Source organism: Trifolium pratense, linkage group LG4 (assembly GCF_020283565.1).
Source record: "Trifolium pratense cultivar HEN17-A07 linkage group LG4, ARS_RC_1.1, whole genome shotgun sequence".
NCBI lineage: Eukaryota > Viridiplantae > Streptophyta > Magnoliopsida > Fabales > Fabaceae > Trifolium > Trifolium pratense.
Window position 1 is genome coordinate 26,292,311 of NC_060062.1, and position 17,911 is coordinate 26,310,221.

Genomic DNA, 17,911 nt, shown 5'->3' on the forward strand with positions numbered 1-17,911 from the left:
GTGGTACCATTTTTTCATCATGGTCCATCGATGTTTTGTCCACTTCTAGTTTGAGTTTCTTGAAAACTGCTTTTTTGGCCCCCCTATTCTTCTCCCAAACCCCTCATGTTGACCGTTTTGCCATTGAGAAAAACCGTTCGGTACATGAAACCCGAACTTATGTGATTTTGTCTCCTATAACCCGAAATATTGCTACGCGAGGAAAACGTATGGGCCAGAGGCTATAAAACATGCTTTTCGGTAGTTACGAACCGAAAATTGTTTTTTTTAACGTTTCGGTACTTACGAACCGAAAACGCTTCGGTTCGGTCTGCAGTTACCGAAGTGACCCTATATAGCCTAGGTGACAGAAAACACGAACATAATCAAATCAAAATCAACAACAGAATAAAAAGCAAGAAAATGAGAGAGATGAGTTTGAAATCTTACTTGTAAGATTGCTTTCGAGGATTAGCAGAGTGAAATGGAAGGATTAGCAGAGTGAAATCGTTGTTCGACTGATGAAACCCTCAATATGTGATAGAAACCCTCAAAATTGCCTTATGCTCTCCTTGCAAAATGTTTTGACGCAAATGATGAAGGTTTTGGGTTTCTGCTGGTATATTCGACAATTTCGGTTCGCACGAACCGAACGTTAGCTTGTTCGGTACAAATCTATCGAACGTTAGCGTGTTCGGTACAACCCTATCGAACGCTAGCGTTTTCGGTACCAACCTACCGAAATTGAGTTTTTCCTAGTTTTGCGCCCTAAGATAGCAATAAAACACGCTTTCGATAGTTACAAACCGAAATTTTATCCTTCAGTTCGTATGTACCGAACGATACTCAGACCAAAACCGAGGGTATTTTGGGATTTTTGGGCGGTTGGGAGACACATGAGGATTTAAAAAGCAATTTTCGAGTTTCTTTATCTACACTTGCGTTTGTTATCACTTGTTATGGTATTGAAATTTCAAATTAGGGGAGGGATCGTGAGGAAAGGGGAGTTGAGTTGGGTGGGGGCGTTGTTGTTACCTAACAAGCTAACACTAACATGAGACCATCCCATTCATCATTAATGGATTTCGTGTTGTACAATGTATAATGATTTTTCATCATACCGCAAGAAAAAAAATTAGTACCTGAGTACAATTTGGTTTTGTTGCTTCATCAGGTAAATTTTTTAGTCAAATAGTTTATCGATTAAAAATTTACCTTGGTTAATAATTGGGAGATTATGTGTTCGAATTTTGACTCTGCATATTAAATATAGTATCTCTATCAATTGATCAATGATCACGGGAAAGACCGAATTTATTTGCTTATCGTAATAAAATAATACTAATTTTCATATTTTAGTGGAGTTAAAGTGTGGTCATTAGTCCGTAAGGCTAATTTAATGATAATATCAATATTGTTAAATTGAATATTTTTATTGAGATCGAGTTTTTTTTTTTGTCAAAATTGAGATTGAGTTTAAAACTTTACAATTGTGTGTGTAAATTTGAGTGATGTTTGTGACTTTGTCTACAAATAAAAATATGTGGTGATTAGTTTTTTTTTTTGTAAATGTTGTATATTTTATGTGGTTATTTAGATTCAAATCCACTATTCTCAATGTGTGTTTAATTTGAGTTTTTACATGTGCATGTCACTTTGTTAAAAAATACTAATTGTTGAGATTAGGATAACATAAATAATTTGGTGATGCCTTTTTAATGATAATGATAATACTAGTAGAATACTTGTCAAACTTATCACCAGCTCACATTTGCTAATTAATTTTTATTGTTTTAGAATTATTGCCTTTAATCAAAGAGCTGTTTAATACTATTTGAAAGTAAATGAATGATGTTATTTATAGCTAATTTTTTTTTTTTTTAACACAAGATGTTATAGCTAACTTATCACATGGATATTGTCGCTATCACCACACTACCAGTCAATAGTTGTTTTATGTTTTTCGCCACATGGATATAGTTTGTAGGAAAAATTATTTATGCAATTTTTTTTTAATCAAACAAACTTAATGCATATCGTTAATTATTAAAGGTTTAATATATAAGATAATCATCTCAAATCTATGGAAGTTAGCCCAAGAATTGGCGCCCTAGCAAGAGTATGAGCAACCAAATTCGCTTGCCTCCTAACAGACTAAACCTCAAAGTTTAGAAAAGACGACATAAAAATAACAATATCATGCACAATTGAAAGAAACTCAGAATGACCTCTATGCTTCATGTGAATAGCATCGACCAACATCTTCGAATCACTTTCAAATTGAACTCGATCTAATCCTTTATGTCTAGCTTCATTCATAGCTAACAGTAAAGCCCATGCTTCACCCTCTAAAGTTGACATAATAGTAGGCTGCTAGTGTGTCATACCAGCCATGAACTGACCATTACTATCACGAAAACACAATCCCACCAAGGTTTTCCGTGAGCCAGTATCGAAAGCAACATCAACGTTGCATTTTACCCAGCCTTGATTTGGTTTTACCCACCTTAATAGACTTGGTTCTGTAGCCATACTCTCGGTGTTACACTGTAGTTTATGAACTGAATACCAATCACGCCAAGCATCAAAGGCCTGTTTATCGATTTGGCTCGACATCTGAACATTGTCATTCCAAATTTTATCATTACGATTGTGCCAAATGCACCAGAGTAACATAGCCACTCTTCCAACAACATCACTATTCTCGTTGCTGCACAAAGCGAAAATGCGATCCATAGCATAGTTTGCTGATACACGATGTTATGTAAAACTGAAGAAAGACCAGCTGCACACCAATTGTCCTGAGCTACTGTGCAGTTGAAGAACACATGAAGCTCATCCTCAATCTCCTCATCACACATGGGACAGTTGAGACTACATTCCACTCGCCTTTGTAACAAACAATAACGTGTTGGAAGACATCCTCTACATAAACGCCAAAGTAAATGACGAGCTTTGTGCGGGGCTTGAGCTTTCCATATACCATATTCCAGTTACCCGCCACATGATACTTATCACTACGTATAATATGACGCATAACTAGCTTATAGCCGGATTTCACGGAATAGCACCCATTCTTTTCCTCCTCTCATACCACTTTATCCTCCCTAACCGAGCCCACAAGAGGTGTCACAAGAATGCTCTCCACTACATCCCTTGAAAATAAATTACGAACTTTAGCTATTTCTGCTGTCTTTTGAGTTTATTATGAGATTAATCTTCTACTCAAGAACAATGCACACAGTTTTTTCCTTTTTTTCTTGAGTGAGTTTTAATTGCGTGTGACATATATGTTCCCCCTTGATCTTTGGATAAGTGATTATTTTGCTCTATATAGGTTATTTCTTTCTTCTTTTTTTTTGGTACATGCTCTATAGGTTATTTCTAATCTTTCACATCTCCTTTGTTTTATTTTTTGATAAACTACTAAAATATTTATACATGTGTTACACCATCTTAGTAGTTAGTACATTATATACAGTCATATATAATAATGTAATTATATAAGCAATGTTAAATTAAATGTATATATTGTGGGTGGGGTCTTTAAAAACATCCCCACTTTTCACAAGCTCCTTTGCTGGGATGTTTTTACCCTTTTGTGTTTTTGTACAACTAGCTGGCTTGATTTGTTTTGTAGTTCTTAGTAGTGATGTCTTATTTTGAGCTGTATTTTGGTTCTATTTTCTCTCTCTCAAATTTATCTGTTATGCTACTAAATTTGTAAAAAATTGCATTCTTCGCCTATTTTTTTTGGATCATTATTATGTTTCATCGTATGTTTTTAGAAAAATAATACAATATATTCATTTGAAGTAATAATTGTGAGTTTCTAAATCTAATTACATTCATAAGATGGAGAAAGGATTCTTTCAAGTAGAAAAAGAATTTGAGAAAATAATGTGGGCATTTTAGACCATTAAATTATAAATATAAAATAATATTTAAAAGAAATGGAGAAAATTTGATTAATGACTGAGATGTGAAAATTGAGAGAGAAAAAAATTTGAAAGAATCCATTCTCCATTAAATGTACATGGATGTGGGGATCGTCGATTGCCGAGCCCATGCAGATGGCAAATTTTTCACCGCGAGATTGAAAATAGAGATAAGAACCTTATTCCACAAAGGACCCGAAATGGGTGTAGTCAAAATGAGAATATGCTCACTTTAATCACTCTAACGATGTGCTACCTTTTATTAAGGATAAAATTGCGAAAGCTCACACACAATCGGAAGCGTACAATACTTTGTGTGTGGTGTGATGTAACTGATGATGAAATAAATAATTACCTTACTTCACAATTTTATTTAAATTTAATTATTTTTCACCAAAAGCGTATATTTAGTAAAAAAAAATTTTTTTTGCCGTCCTACCTGTTTCTTGCGCGCTCTATGCGTTTTCAGTTTTACGCTTCCGCTATTTAAGTAGTGGATGAAAAGTTTTTTAAAAAATGCTATCCTCTAATTAAGTAGAGGACATTAGAAAGGTAGCGTGTTTTTGGTGGTATCCTCTACCTAAGTGAGTAAATGCGTAGGAGGCGCGAGAAAATGAGTAGGGTAACAATTAATAGTCTAGTAAAAAGGGCTGTAAGTCAAACTATACGATTTCGGCCCAGCGAAGCCTATGGGCCTACATAGGCCCATATAAAAAACCCTAACCCTCTCGGTACCGTGGTGACCCACACGAGATTGATTCTTACGGTTTCTTCCTCACACTCCTTGCTTGGTACGTCGCGTGAACCAGCTAAACCGAAGCACCAAAAATGGCGGCAAGTAACCGCACAGTATTGCAATTCTCGTCTTCAAAGACCTTATCCGGAAAAGTTCATCCTCTCGTTATCTTCAACATCTGTGATTCCTATGTCCGTCGTCCTGACCAAGCAGAGCGCGTCATCGGAACACTACTCGGTTCCGTTCTTCCTGACGGAACCGTTGATATCCGTAATTCATACGCCGATCTTCACAACGAGATCGGTGATCAGGTCTTCTACATATTCCTCAGCTTTATGTTCACGCTAATTATCAATGTTTCGTTGTAGAAGTGCATTCATTGTTCGAAACTAACCTAGATTTTAAGATAGAGAAATTAACATTTCAAATTGTAGTTATAACTTATAAGAAGCAACAAACGAGTGAAGCTGAACTGTGTAGATTATTACTGCGATTTTGGAAAAAACTTCACTCTCGAGCATGAACAAAAATCATGCCGTCACCAATCGTTAGTTGGTTCAGTGGTGATTGACGCTGAACTTGGTAGGGAGGACCACGGTTCGATTCCCGCAACAGAACTGACCCCAAACTAGATTAAACTGGTGAAAGTAAAAAAAAAATCATGCCGTCATTTTGCCAAACTCGCCCGCCAATTGAAATAAATGCAAATAAATTGTGGTGTAACATGTGGATCAATATACATAAATTGTTGATAAGTTGATATCTAGAAAATAAAATAGTATATTTGATGGCAGATACTTGTTGCGTTGGATGTGTGGTAAGACTAGATGATAAGTGATTAAAAATGAGAATACTAGAGAGATAGTTAAAAAGATGGTGGAAACTAGGCTTAGGTGGTTTGGGCATGTAGAGAGAAGATCTGTAGATTATGTAGTAAGCAGGGTAGATTAAATAGATGGTAGTCAAATCACAAAAGACTGATGAAGACCTATAAAAAGTCAAAAACTATAAGAGAAACTATTAAGAAAGATCTAGAGATTAATGATTTGGATAGAAACATGGAAATATGGTATATGATAGAACAGTATGGTGTCGTTTGATCCTTCTAGCCGGCCCCACTTAGTGGGATAAGGCTTGACTGCTATTGATGATGGTAGATACTTGTTGCCGAATCTTTTAGTGAATTCTCCGGCCAACCTTTTTCGGCCAAACAGTCTAACAAGTGTCCATGTTACTAGAGCAGTTCTCCGGCCAACCTTTAGAAGGGAAAATAGACAACGTTTTTTATCTCTAACTACAGCAGTTCTGTCCTCAAGTAGGGTTAATTGTTTTTATGAAAAGCAATTATGATGTTGAACTGTATGCATTTCTTAAGGAAAATGATAAAGTTAATTTAGAAACTAACTCTAATTGTAAAAATATCGGGTAGCATGTATATACATACACTGCGTTGATAAGTTTATTACTTGAGAAGAATAGTATGCTTCACAATTGATCCTCGTTGTCGATTAAATTAGTGAGCTTTACAGTCTTACTTTTTCAATATTGGTCCATCTGTTGCTTATGAAAATGAACAAAATTGCATATTTCGGTTGTCTCAAAATAAAAAGGTTGAAAAAACTTGTCTAATTTTCATTTATATTTTCTTATAGGTTCTTTTGGATATTGAGTACCACCAGAATATGTTACTATCCCACCAAAAAGTGAATCCCAAGGAAGTTATAGTTGGATGGTAAGTCCAATTCTTTGAAACTTATTGTATAAATATAAAAATTCCTGTTGAACTTAAGTTAAAATTTTAAAGTTCTGTGAGGATAATTGATAAGTTTGGTTACTTCATGCAGGTATTCAACTGGTCTTGGAGTAACTGGTGGCAGTGCATTAATCCATGACTTTTATTCTCGAGAAGTATCCAACCCCATACATTTGACTGTCGATACAGGATTTGCAAATGGAGAGGGCACCATAAAAGCATATGTTTCAAACAATTTATCTCTTGGAGACCAGCAAATTGCTGCACAGTTTCAAGAAATTCCTTTGGATCTTCGTATGGTTGAAGCTGAACGCATTGGATGTATGTATTGTTTGGATTTCATCTTTATTATATGTTTGTTTCTGTTTTTTTACAAGCTCTATTTGTTTTCTTCTATAAAATAGTTGCAGAGAAGTTATTTGCTTGCTTTCATCAACTCATTCAGGGATACATCCGAAGAGTGTAGTTCTTCAAATTTTCTTTTAATTGACCAATTGGTGATATTGCTCTAGGTTAGGTTTTTAAGAAAATCTTTCCTGATCAGAAGTATTTTGCAAGTGACTTGGTTTTAGCTCTTGCACACATAATCTAGATATCCTCGTACTTTGCCAAAAGAGCTAATCTAGACTCCCTTTTGCATCATCATATCCAAGAATGCCTGGCGTGTGAGGAAGAAATCGCAGGATCTTACTATCCGTATTACGATGTCCTGATTTATGATTCTATGATCCCTTTCTGAGCCTGGGCAGGATCTCGATTTTGACCACCTTGCCCGTGTGAAATGACGATTTCCTGAAAGCCTGGATGTTCATTTTCTTGTAAATAATGGGACTTAGATCATCTGCAGCCTTGGTTTTTGGATATGCACAAGGTGTACTGCAGTTGAAATCGGACATGTCATATTTTGTCGTTATATTTTAATCTTTTTCCACAAAAAAGTAAACTTTGATGGCTGAGAGAGATCATAATGATCCCGAGTAATATGTTTGTGTTGTTCCCATGTTCTTGGACCAGTTTTTGATGACAAGTATAATTACCTTTGGAATGAATCCCAAATTTATGACAATATACAGTGTTTTGTTAGAATGTGGTGCATTGCGTGGAATATAACTCACGTATTTTAGGACATTATATTTTATGGTATTTCAGATTGAAGTTCCTTTAGATTAAAATTAGATGTTTGGATTCCTGATGGTGTAAGAAGACATGTGGTCTCTTTTAAATCAGTTTTGAGTTGTTTTGCTGTATTCATGTTTTCTTCTTTGTTTTTTTCCCTTGGTTTTATTATAAGAATAATTTCATAGCCACCTTTCCTCTCTGTGTTCTCCTCTGTGTTAATAATTGTCATCGTGTATAGAAGATAGTGTCTTGTGTCTAGAGAGGAATGCCTCTTAGTTTAGATAGTGATCGAGTTCATGCAAAATAGGATGCATATAAATATCACATCTATAGTTAAGTTTTCTATTCATTGAGTCGTATTTATATACCATTTTATCATGGAAGAAAGCTATCAACAGTGTTTTTTTTTTACAATCAAAGCTATCATCAGTGTTGTATCAGTATAATTTGTGGCTTTGAGATGCCTATAATGGAACACAAATGTTCTTTGACCTGAATGATTAAAAGCCTGATTTGTGTTAACTTCTCGCATTTACAGTTGATAATCTGAAATCAACTTATGTTGATAAAATCCCATCTGAATTAGAAGGGATGGAAGCATCAATGACACATCTACTGGCTTTGATTGATGACACCTACAAATACGTTGATGATGTTGTGGTATGCTGCTGGGATTGCTTTTTCTATTCATTTTGCTATTTGTTTTGTTGTATTCAACTTTTTTCTCTCATGACAGGAAGGGCGTGTTGATCCAGACAACAAAATTGGGAAATGTATATCAGATGCTGTAGGTTCCCTCCCCAAAATCCCCTCCTCGGCTTTTCATAAGCTTGTGGATGACAGCTTGGAGGTAAATTTGGTTTTGGGATATGTTGTAGTGGACTGATATGAGAATAATTCTTTTGGCCGTCAAAACAGTTTCTTATATTCTTGGTTTATGAACACGTCTTCTAAGGGTTTTGGGGCTGACGAGTGTTTAATGATTTTCAGGATCATTTGCTCATGCTATACTTATCTAGCATCACAAGGACACAGCTCAGCCTGGCTGAAAAATTGAACACGGCTGCTCAGATTCTATGATTGTATCGTGAACAAATACAATTTTGCTTAGGGAAGTCGTCATTATGTGATATTTCCCGAAACTTGGAATATCAGTATTTTGTAATTTTTTAATACCAACATAATGCACTTTTAGGTAATTTTGGTTTTTTTGTTCGAGGTTGCTTTGTAGTGGTTCACGGACTTCACTTATGTAATATCTAATGTCATCTTTGAAAAATTAGGTTCCTTTTGTCTGCAATCTTTGGCTATGCAATGCTAAATAGTTATTCTCATCCTACACACTTTTCTGAATTATGCAACACATGAATAAGGATATGAGTTAATTTTGGTGGGATCTTAGAATGGATGCTAGAGTCTGACTCTGACCACTACTTAAGTACTTGTTGCTTTATTATAGGACAAAATCTTTGTATTGTTTGGGAAATATGATGACCTACTTCTTGGATCCTGTTTTTGTGAGTGCCGGAGTGCTTCACAAGTTTTTGTATGAATCAGAGAATGCAGGAAGCCGGGACAGTAGTCTAAAGAAGTTATGGATGGACCAACCTTTTTTTCTTTAGAAACCCTATTTGAAACTGGACACAAGAATGGCAGAAATGATCAACCCAGGGGCATGTCCAACCTAGCTATTTACAATTGAGTGCTTGAATAGGTTATCTTAGTACTCATTACTTATCACTTGTTTTTATATTTTCATCCTAAATATCCCATTAGCATTTCATCTGTCCAATTCAACAACTTATAGGTCTCACTAATAACTTTATATCTAACTAGACGGCTCCCCGTGCGTTGCACGGGTTCGGCGGAACGTAATTTGTATACCAATCATGGTTGTTATGTGCCGAGGTAATTAGTCATAAGCATATGCAAATTCCTTAGGGGATATCATTTATATACCAATCATGGATGCTATTAGCCGAAAAAGTTAGTCATGAACATGCGGAAATTAACAAAGGGGGACACCATTTACATCGCAATTGAAATTCCATATCCAAAGAACATCAAAATAAAGTACATACCCACGTGAAAAAGACATCAAAATGACTAAAATAAAATACATCACCATAACGCCAAATATATTTCAATCATCCATAACGCCAAATATATTTCAATCATGGATGATGTTAATCACAAAATAAATATCCAAAAATAACACATGGAAAACAAAATGATAGAGATAGGAATCATAAGTTATAAGTTATAACATGTCAATCTTCCTTATAACATGCAAGAACACCACAAAAGAAACTCTTTCCTTAGATTTTACAAATTTTTCTTCAAACTCTTAAGTTACTAACTTCATAGGAATCATCTTGAAATCCATCTAGCAACTCCCAAAAATACTATCTACTACAAATCTCTCACATTAAAGCAAGCTGGAAACTATGATTTTGAGAACCTGCACAAAAAAAGAAATCAATTTAAGCTTGTTGTATCACCACATAGGAAGAACATGTCGTGTGACCAAAATTAAAGCCAAACCACTAAACTATGTGCTAACAAAGTAATGTAGTACGCAATCTAATGTGTATTTAGACTATTAGATGACAAAATTTATATTCCTCTCAAATCTCAATATTAGTTAAGCACAACAATGACTACATTTGGCAAACTAATTTCTCTTGGGATGGAGTGGATTATAGATTAATGGAAAACCATATATGAAATTGCAAACAATATATATATATATATATATATATATATAAGAAATAAAAGGCTTACACTATGAACATTTATTTCAATTAGATAGGTTTGCATAATAAAAGCCTTATATATATACAGATCCAAAAAGCTAACAAACATTCCTATAATAACTAAAAAATTGAATACATATAAGTATATAACAAACCAAAAATGTAAAAGAGTAAAAGACCAACAAACCTTGTTTGTCAAGGGTCTTTTAGGAGGCTTGTAACTTTTCTGGGAAAGAAAGAAAAGTATGGCAACCAAATAGTTGCACACTATTGGTTAACACATTTTTGTGAGCATGCTTTCATGATACAATTGCATTTATCCCATCTGCACTGCACATGTATTAGTTATGCAAAAATTGTCACAAATGGCTTCAACATGCTGTCAAATGCACAGCTAAAAATAGAATGAGTGAAATTCTGGTAATGATATGTAAGCACTTTTATATAAATCCTAATTCATTATTCCTTAGTCACTAAAATGTAAACAAAACCACACAAATGAATAATTTCAATACTTTTATGATGCACATGACAACAATAAAATCTTAAAAATTAGGAAATTTCCTTCACAACAATTATAGTCAAACCCACCATTTATAAATCAGAGACGAAAATTTATGAATTATAATTTTTAATAGTGTATGACTTAAGGTGAAAATTCTAAAAGTGAATAATGGTTAGTCAAAAGAGGAGTACTCTAGCTATTGAGTTCAATATTTTTGAACAGAAATTGCAGAGTCGTCATTATCCCTTCGTTTTGTGCTCTGCGTTGCGACTTAAGGTGAAAATTCTAAAAGTGAATAATGGTTAGTCAAAAGAGTAATACTCTAGCTATTGAGTTCAATATTTTTGAACAGAAAGGGGTACCTTTGATGTCAGATTCTATTGCAGAGTCGTCATTATCCCTTCGTTTTGTGCTCTGCGTTGCGGTAAAATAAAAATGGTAAGTAATTTTCATGGAGATCTTAGTATACACCGGCTGAACTTATCTGCCAACTCTCATAACTTAGCTCAATTTCATGGAGATTTCAAACATGCAATTTCATAAGCTAAAGTATTGCCACAAATCATGAGTACAATAAAATTAAAATCAACATCTATAATTTTCAATAAAGTGTTGAAGGTATGCCTCACATAAACCATAAATTCCTTAGAGGCATGCACCTCACTACAGGAAACTGATTCAAAATATGGATAAACAAAAGAGTGCAGAAATACCAACAAAGTGGCACTTACCATGCCAAAAGAATCACATATAAAATAAAATCAGTTATGTGTGCACAAAAGAATCGGTTACAACAATTTTGATTTTTGAAATAAGAAAATTATAATTAATTAAAGAAAATTCAAATTTCAAAAACTAACCTCTTTGTTTCATTTACTTTGAATTGTGTTATTGAAAACCTTGGTTTCCACTATTGATGTTTGTTCGATAACATATATCAGCTAGAAAGACAAAACTACTAATCTAAATTAAATTAGCTCTAACCGATATCTGTCATCAAACATTATTGGTTTGGTTTGCTGATAGTATATTTGATTTTTTGTTACTAACTCATTTGATTAATGTACCATCATGACAGGTTCGACAGAAATGTTATCTCTTTTGCAAGCGCTAAAATTCAAACCTTTTTTGCTATAAAACAGAAAAACTTATGAGCCAGTCTAGTAAATTTGTTATCTCAATGATACATCTAGTATTGGACTGTTTCTACAAATGTGTTTCTTTAACTTAGTTACATACTTAAAGCATATCTAATGTAGTGATGTGACATGAGCTCAATTAAATGTGTTTTGGGGGGCATTTAGGAATGCATTAAATAAAGGATTAGTAGGTAACCAAATTAGGGTTAGAATGGATATGAAATCCTTACCTACGTCGGAGGCTGCCGCTGTTGTTGTGTGTGCTCCCTGTTCACCCATTCACGTCGCCAGGTATGCCAAAAGAAAGCGAGAAAGAAGAGCAATCTAAAAATGTATAAAAAAACAAAACCGCCTTATATTTAGCAAATTAGCAAAGTAAAATGGTTAGCAAATAATTTACAAAACCAAAACCGCAAAAATTGATCAACTTCTTAAAACCAAGTCTATTGCAAAAGATTCAAAAAAACAAACGATGATAGGAAAAAATTGATCAACTTTGGGAAAATAAGTCTGCATACTCTTGAATACATCACAAGAAACAGGTTAGAGCAATATAATAGTACCTCATCCTCAGTTTCTACCTGAATTCAAAAGATTCATCACATTAATACTCTTGAATACATCACAAGCCAGTGAAGATGTCAGTGTCACTTAACATATCCATGTTTTCCAGTTTTGGAAGTTGAAACTTCAACTATCTATGTCCAACACAAACAAACAAACAAACACCACAAAACATAAATCGTTAAAAATCAAAACTATTCAATTTTATCATTAGAATGCTTTCTGCAAAAATTAAAATAAATAAAAAACGAAAAACAGTTTGAAAGAGAGATGAGTTTATTGACATCCACGGAACTCCGGTACCAAGTCCTATAGCCATATCTGCTGCCCACTTTGAGTTTATTGACATCCAAACAAGTCATGCATACCTCTTGATAGTTTCCAATCCGTGTAACGGTTGGATCTGCAGAAACTAAAGCCGGTTCGGAGAGTTTTATTGCTCTGTGTAAATCCTTCAGATGACCCCATTACGGTTGCCTAAGCAATCCTGCACACAGAAGAAACAAAATTAAGAACCCTAATTAGGTCTGTAAAATACAAGTGAGTTCTTATTGGTTATGCCAAGTTTTGGAATCCTTTGTGTTTTACCATATTCATCAAGAGGTGCATCATAGTCATAGCTTGAAGCAATGAAAGGACCACCGACAGTTCTCCCAAAATTTGTTCCACCATGATATTGAAATAAACAAAATGAATGGCCAAGTTCAATATTTAAATACGGTGAACCCTACAAAGTTACACATTAAATTCAATAAATAATGAAGTTACCATGTAGTAATTGATAAATGATCCCCCTTTTGCATAAATCTTGCAATTGAAAATGCCAAGTCTTCAGCAGGTCGGTGAGGCACCGGACCTCCAAACTCGGCAAACCTGCAAGCATAGAAGAGGAACGGAGGCATTGTATAGTCAAGCTTATATTATATCTAGATTACATTTATCATATTCTTATGGAAACCTAAGAAATCAGAAACAAAGCATCAATACCAGCCAGTCCAAGCTTCTGTCCACATCTTTGGTTTGTAAGCCGTATTTGGAGAGAAATAATCACAATAGAAAGAAGCCATTGCAAGTGTTATCTGTACAACGTTTTACGTCGAAATTAGACGCTGAAATCCTAGGAAGCATAATAGACTGAATCCAGAATATAAATATTTTCTTAAAATGATAAAGTAAAAACTGATGACTTGTATGAATGTTCCTAAAATATCCTTTTGATGACTTCTCCATTGCAGTTCCACTGCAAGATGCCACATTAGAGGCAGGTTCTGTCATCCTGCATTTAAAAGACAAGAAAGTTGAGAATTTTCTACCAAAACAATATGATAGCAGATAATGATTAACAGGTAGCTACTCAGTTATCATTCCTTTGTTTGAAAAATTCATTTATGTATGTTAACACTAATTAAGCACTCCTCTAAAATCACACAATCATTTCATAATAGATGCAAGGTTAAGAACATAGAGCATAATAAGGAAAAACTTTGTAAATCAAGAACCATACATCTGAAATAAATTATGCAAACTATCTTTTGATATTGTCCACAGACGATTAAAAATCTCATTATCTAATATGCATTTCATACTAAGAAGTTCCTGAATATTTCCATACAAGTTTTTCCTAATTAAAAATTCCTCTAAAATCACACTATCATTGCATAATAGATACAATACCTTTGATGTTGTTGTGGCATGATCAGTTTGCAATAACAACTTATACCTGGATTTGAGTCTACAAAAAATGAATCTAAGCTCTGAAATTCACTATTAATTACACATACGATGAAACAAAAGCTGCAAAAAAAAAAATTAAAAAAAAACTTTGAAGAGAAAAACGAACCTTCTTCTGCTTGTCACCACCAGATTTGGCTGGCTTGGAGGAAGGTGGAGGTCTGAAGGAGCATTATTCTTCCATGGAGCCTGCAAAAATACAACACAGAGTACCAATTACAGAGATGAAAATTGACAAATTGAGAAAGATGAAATGTAGAAGATGAATTTGGAGATACATCACCATCCACCATAACCACCACACATCACCACCACCTCCAATCTTCAACCAAAAAAAAAAAGCAACGAAAAAATAAAAATAAAAATAAAAATAGTATAGAAACTAAGATCAAACCAGATGAACGAAGGAGCAAGAAACATCACCGTCGCCAAACACCGCCATGAAACGCCACCGGAACTCTCTATCACGGCCGGAACTCTCTCTTCCTCACCGGAACTTCCCTCCCCAGAAAATATTCTCACACTCGGCCACTCCCTCCCTCTGACGAGTGATTGATTTGTAGGTGGTGGTGTGGGTTGTGGTGGATGTTACGGTGATGGATGAGATGAGGCAGAGAGGAGGGAGAGAAGAGCGTACGAGAGAGAGAGAGAGGGGGAGAGAAGAGAGAGAAAAAAACTTGCCAAATGAAAAAAATTCTGACAGAGAGAAATATATACTTATGTGGGCTTCAATGCATGTGTTCCATTTGTTACCATTACTGAATGAATGGAAGCTTGTATGTGTCAAGATCTCATTTGTCTAGATGAAATGTCAAACTCAGCCAATTGTTTGGATAAACCATCAAATAAACCAGCCATCATACCAGCCAATTGTTTTGGAATACTTTAGGAGAGTGGTCCACACAAGATATTTGGCAAATAATTAGTGGATGAATGTAATTTGCTAAGCCTATAGATGTCTATTGCTAATTGGTCAATCCATTAGGGTTTTGCATTAGGGTTTCCAAGTTTATAATCTTTTATGTATATTATAGATTATAATCTATCAATACTAAATGTGCACTATGAGAGGATTTCTATAATATGCATCCTTAAGATTGAGCATCAAATCAAATAGTTACAATGATGAATGAGCCTCCATTGGAGGAGCCAAATAGTTATCTCCCTAATGAGTTTCAACCAAATATTCTCCTTAGGAGAGATACTACCAAAGACATGAGTGTCCACCATTGGAGTCGACAATGACAAAAGTTATAAGATAAACTCGTTTAAAAATTATCAATACATGCCAAAACTATCAACAAATAGGTCTCCATTTCCGACAGTGTGACAAGAGTTGAGTTCAGTAGAAGGAGTTAATGGCTAACCATGGTTCTAATCTTGACCGGGAATTATGTCCACTTTTAATGTTCGACAGTGTCTCAAACACATTTACCTTAGCTAGCTAGATCCCAACTAGCCCAAGAAACCAATGTAACAAAACAATAACAGCGTAAAAGTGGACGGAATGTTTGACTGTTGCTAATGGCCATGATCAACATATATAAATCGAACAATCACTGTTATTCTGTCTTTTTGTCATGACTCAAAAAAGCACATCCATAATATAAGGATCGTATATTATGTGTTTGTTGTATCTAACACTAGCTAACTAACATAAACCTATTCCAATTCTCTTTATTTAAGTGGTGCATGCAATAACCAATATGCAATATGATACCAAATACCATTAAGCCAAGTGCATGCTTAATCTAATTTTTAATAATTAATCTTCCGCATAGTAGGTAGTATTCTTAAAAAAGTAGCGACAAAAGTGGTGGAGACAATAAAGTAGTAAAAGACACGGAAGATAAGGAAAAAGGTTGTTTCTTTCATTCCATTTCTAGCATTGGACTTCTTAATCACTATCCTATAACAATGCACACTAAAACACCTTTTGTTTTCTTAGATTTAATTTCTTCTTTTCATGAAGCAAACAGTATGCACTTCTTAGATACTTGGACAATTACAAAAAGACATAGGAAGCTAGCTAAAGGTAAGGTTCTTTTGTCAAAACCCTTAGTTTTGTTCTTCAAATCATTCATATACCTTAATTATGTTATTTTTAAGTTAGGCTGCGAGAGATGCTTTAATGACTAAACCAACCTAACCAAAATACCAAAAATAAAGAATAATGGCAAGTGGCTCTCACAATTGTAGAAATAAATTTCACGTAAATGGTGAAATACTAATCAATTTAACAAAGGTTATAATAACATTGTTTGTGAGAGTGATTACTTGGAAGTTGTTGAATTGGCTAATGTTGGACGGGACAATTGCACATTTATGCTACGAACATCCTTCATATTATTGATGGTTTGCATGAGATTGGTAGCACTACACTAGCGCATGTTCTTAGCGAACAAAATATATGCGCAGATTTTATGGCAAAGGAGGGATTACATTCGAGGTGCTCTGCCCACTGAAATTGTCCACCGTCTGCTTTGGAACTTAGTTTCTATTTATTTCTTTTTTTATCTTTTTTCTCTGTTACTTTATAACACCACAAAAAAAAAAAAAAACTCATCAATTTCATCCAATAAACGATTAGTGATACATTTTGTTCATATGTAATTATTATAATATATATATTAGTGATAGTAACATTCAACAAACCAAATTTGATGCGCTTTCAGCATATCAGTCTAGGCTCTGCTTAATATGCACAAACAAAATTGTCTTGCATACAATTGTATTTTTCACTATTAGATCAGTAAGACACATCATATCTGGTGTGATTTATTGATTCAATGATAAAAACCAAATGTATACGTAATGAAGAGACATGTCATACTCGTGCACAATAGAATTGGCCCTCAATCTACTAACAAATTAATTCTTAGTTCTTTGTAGAATGTGGATAGCTGCTTAACATAACATACTCCCTCTAATTTTGAATAATATAAGGAACAAAACTTTAAGGTTACTAATTAAGAAACGAATAATTTCATTAATTTTCTAGGTGTATTTATAAAAATAATATTATTCTCCAAATTAAATATCTTTTCTAGAAAGTTGTTTCATAAGAATAAAATAATTTACGATAGTTCATAAGACCTAACTCAATTAATAATGTTGATATTATTATAATGAATATTTTTATTTGGGTTTTTACTCGGTTGTGTGTAAATAATGTCAAACTGTTTTAGGAATAAAAGTTAATTAAATGATATTTTAGGAATAAATAATGTTTATATTTTATATCATCAAACTGCTTTAAGATTTTACTTATAAAATATAATCAAATTTAAGATTTTAGGTTGCTTAATGCTTATTTTTAAAGTTTGAGTAACATGTAAACTCAACGGCTTCTGTCCAAAAGACGTAGAAGTTAGAGCAGGCAAGACAAACAAAACCTAGTATAATCCAATGCCATGTCAAGTTTCAAGAGACAAAAAATGACATTAGTGAATAGTTGAAGATCTTTGGGAATTGTAGAAAGTGCATGAAAGAATGTGGACTGTTTTTTTGTGATTACCGGTTGCCAATTTCTTTGTCCTAATTTAAGTACTGCCTCACTATTTAAAGGGATTATATGGGTCTTGTTAAGAATCCAAAAGCAGAAAAATTCTCTCAAATTTTGTGTAATTAATTTGTGATTAAGTTTAAAAAATGAATTAGATACATGAATTATGATAAAATATTTCATTTT

General features: G+C 34.0%; 2 protein-coding genes across 51 annotated transcripts; one reads left to right on the plus strand and one right to left on the minus strand.

Annotated features, from left to right (window-relative positions):
• Positions 1-4,647: 4,647 nt before the first annotated feature.
• On the plus strand, positions 4,648-8,864 carry LOC123920957 (eukaryotic translation initiation factor 3 subunit F-like). Its single transcript, XM_045973319.1, has 6 exons — positions 4,648-4,964; positions 6,306-6,385; positions 6,498-6,727; positions 8,064-8,185; positions 8,262-8,375; positions 8,516-8,864. The coding sequence occupies exons 1-6, from the start codon at positions 4,746-4,748 to the stop codon at positions 8,603-8,605; spliced, it is 855 nt and encodes a 284-aa protein (XP_045829275.1). The 5' UTR covers positions 4,648-4,745; the 3' UTR covers positions 8,606-8,864.
• An 880-nt stretch (positions 8,865-9,744) lies between these two features.
• LOC123920959 lies at positions 9,745-15,449 on the minus strand. Of its 50 annotated transcripts, XR_006813862.1 has the most exons (13): positions 14,644-14,920; positions 14,504-14,542; positions 14,330-14,409; positions 14,164-14,209; positions 13,677-13,765; positions 13,477-13,568; positions 13,258-13,362; positions 12,858-12,976; positions 12,489-12,623; positions 12,156-12,249; positions 11,149-11,200; positions 10,469-10,606; positions 9,745-9,986 (listed from the first exon to the last, which is right to left on the minus strand). XR_006813862.1 is itself a non-coding variant. In XM_045973321.1 (3 exons), the coding sequence occupies exons 1-3, from the start codon at positions 14,660-14,662 to the stop codon at positions 13,537-13,539; spliced, it is 357 nt and encodes a 118-aa protein (XP_045829277.1). In that variant the 5' UTR covers positions 14,663-14,949; the 3' UTR covers positions 13,513-13,536. The 50 variants fall into 50 exon arrangements, 1 of the variants encoding a protein (XP_045829277.1); XR_006813872.1 differs by lacking the exon at positions 14,504-14,542 and having other exon boundaries at positions 12,507-12,623; positions 13,078-13,362; positions 14,164-14,221; positions 14,615-15,449; XR_006813871.1 differs by lacking the exon at positions 14,164-14,209 and having other exon boundaries at positions 10,469-10,611; positions 12,507-12,623.
• Between the last annotated feature and the right edge of the window lie 2,462 nt (positions 15,450-17,911).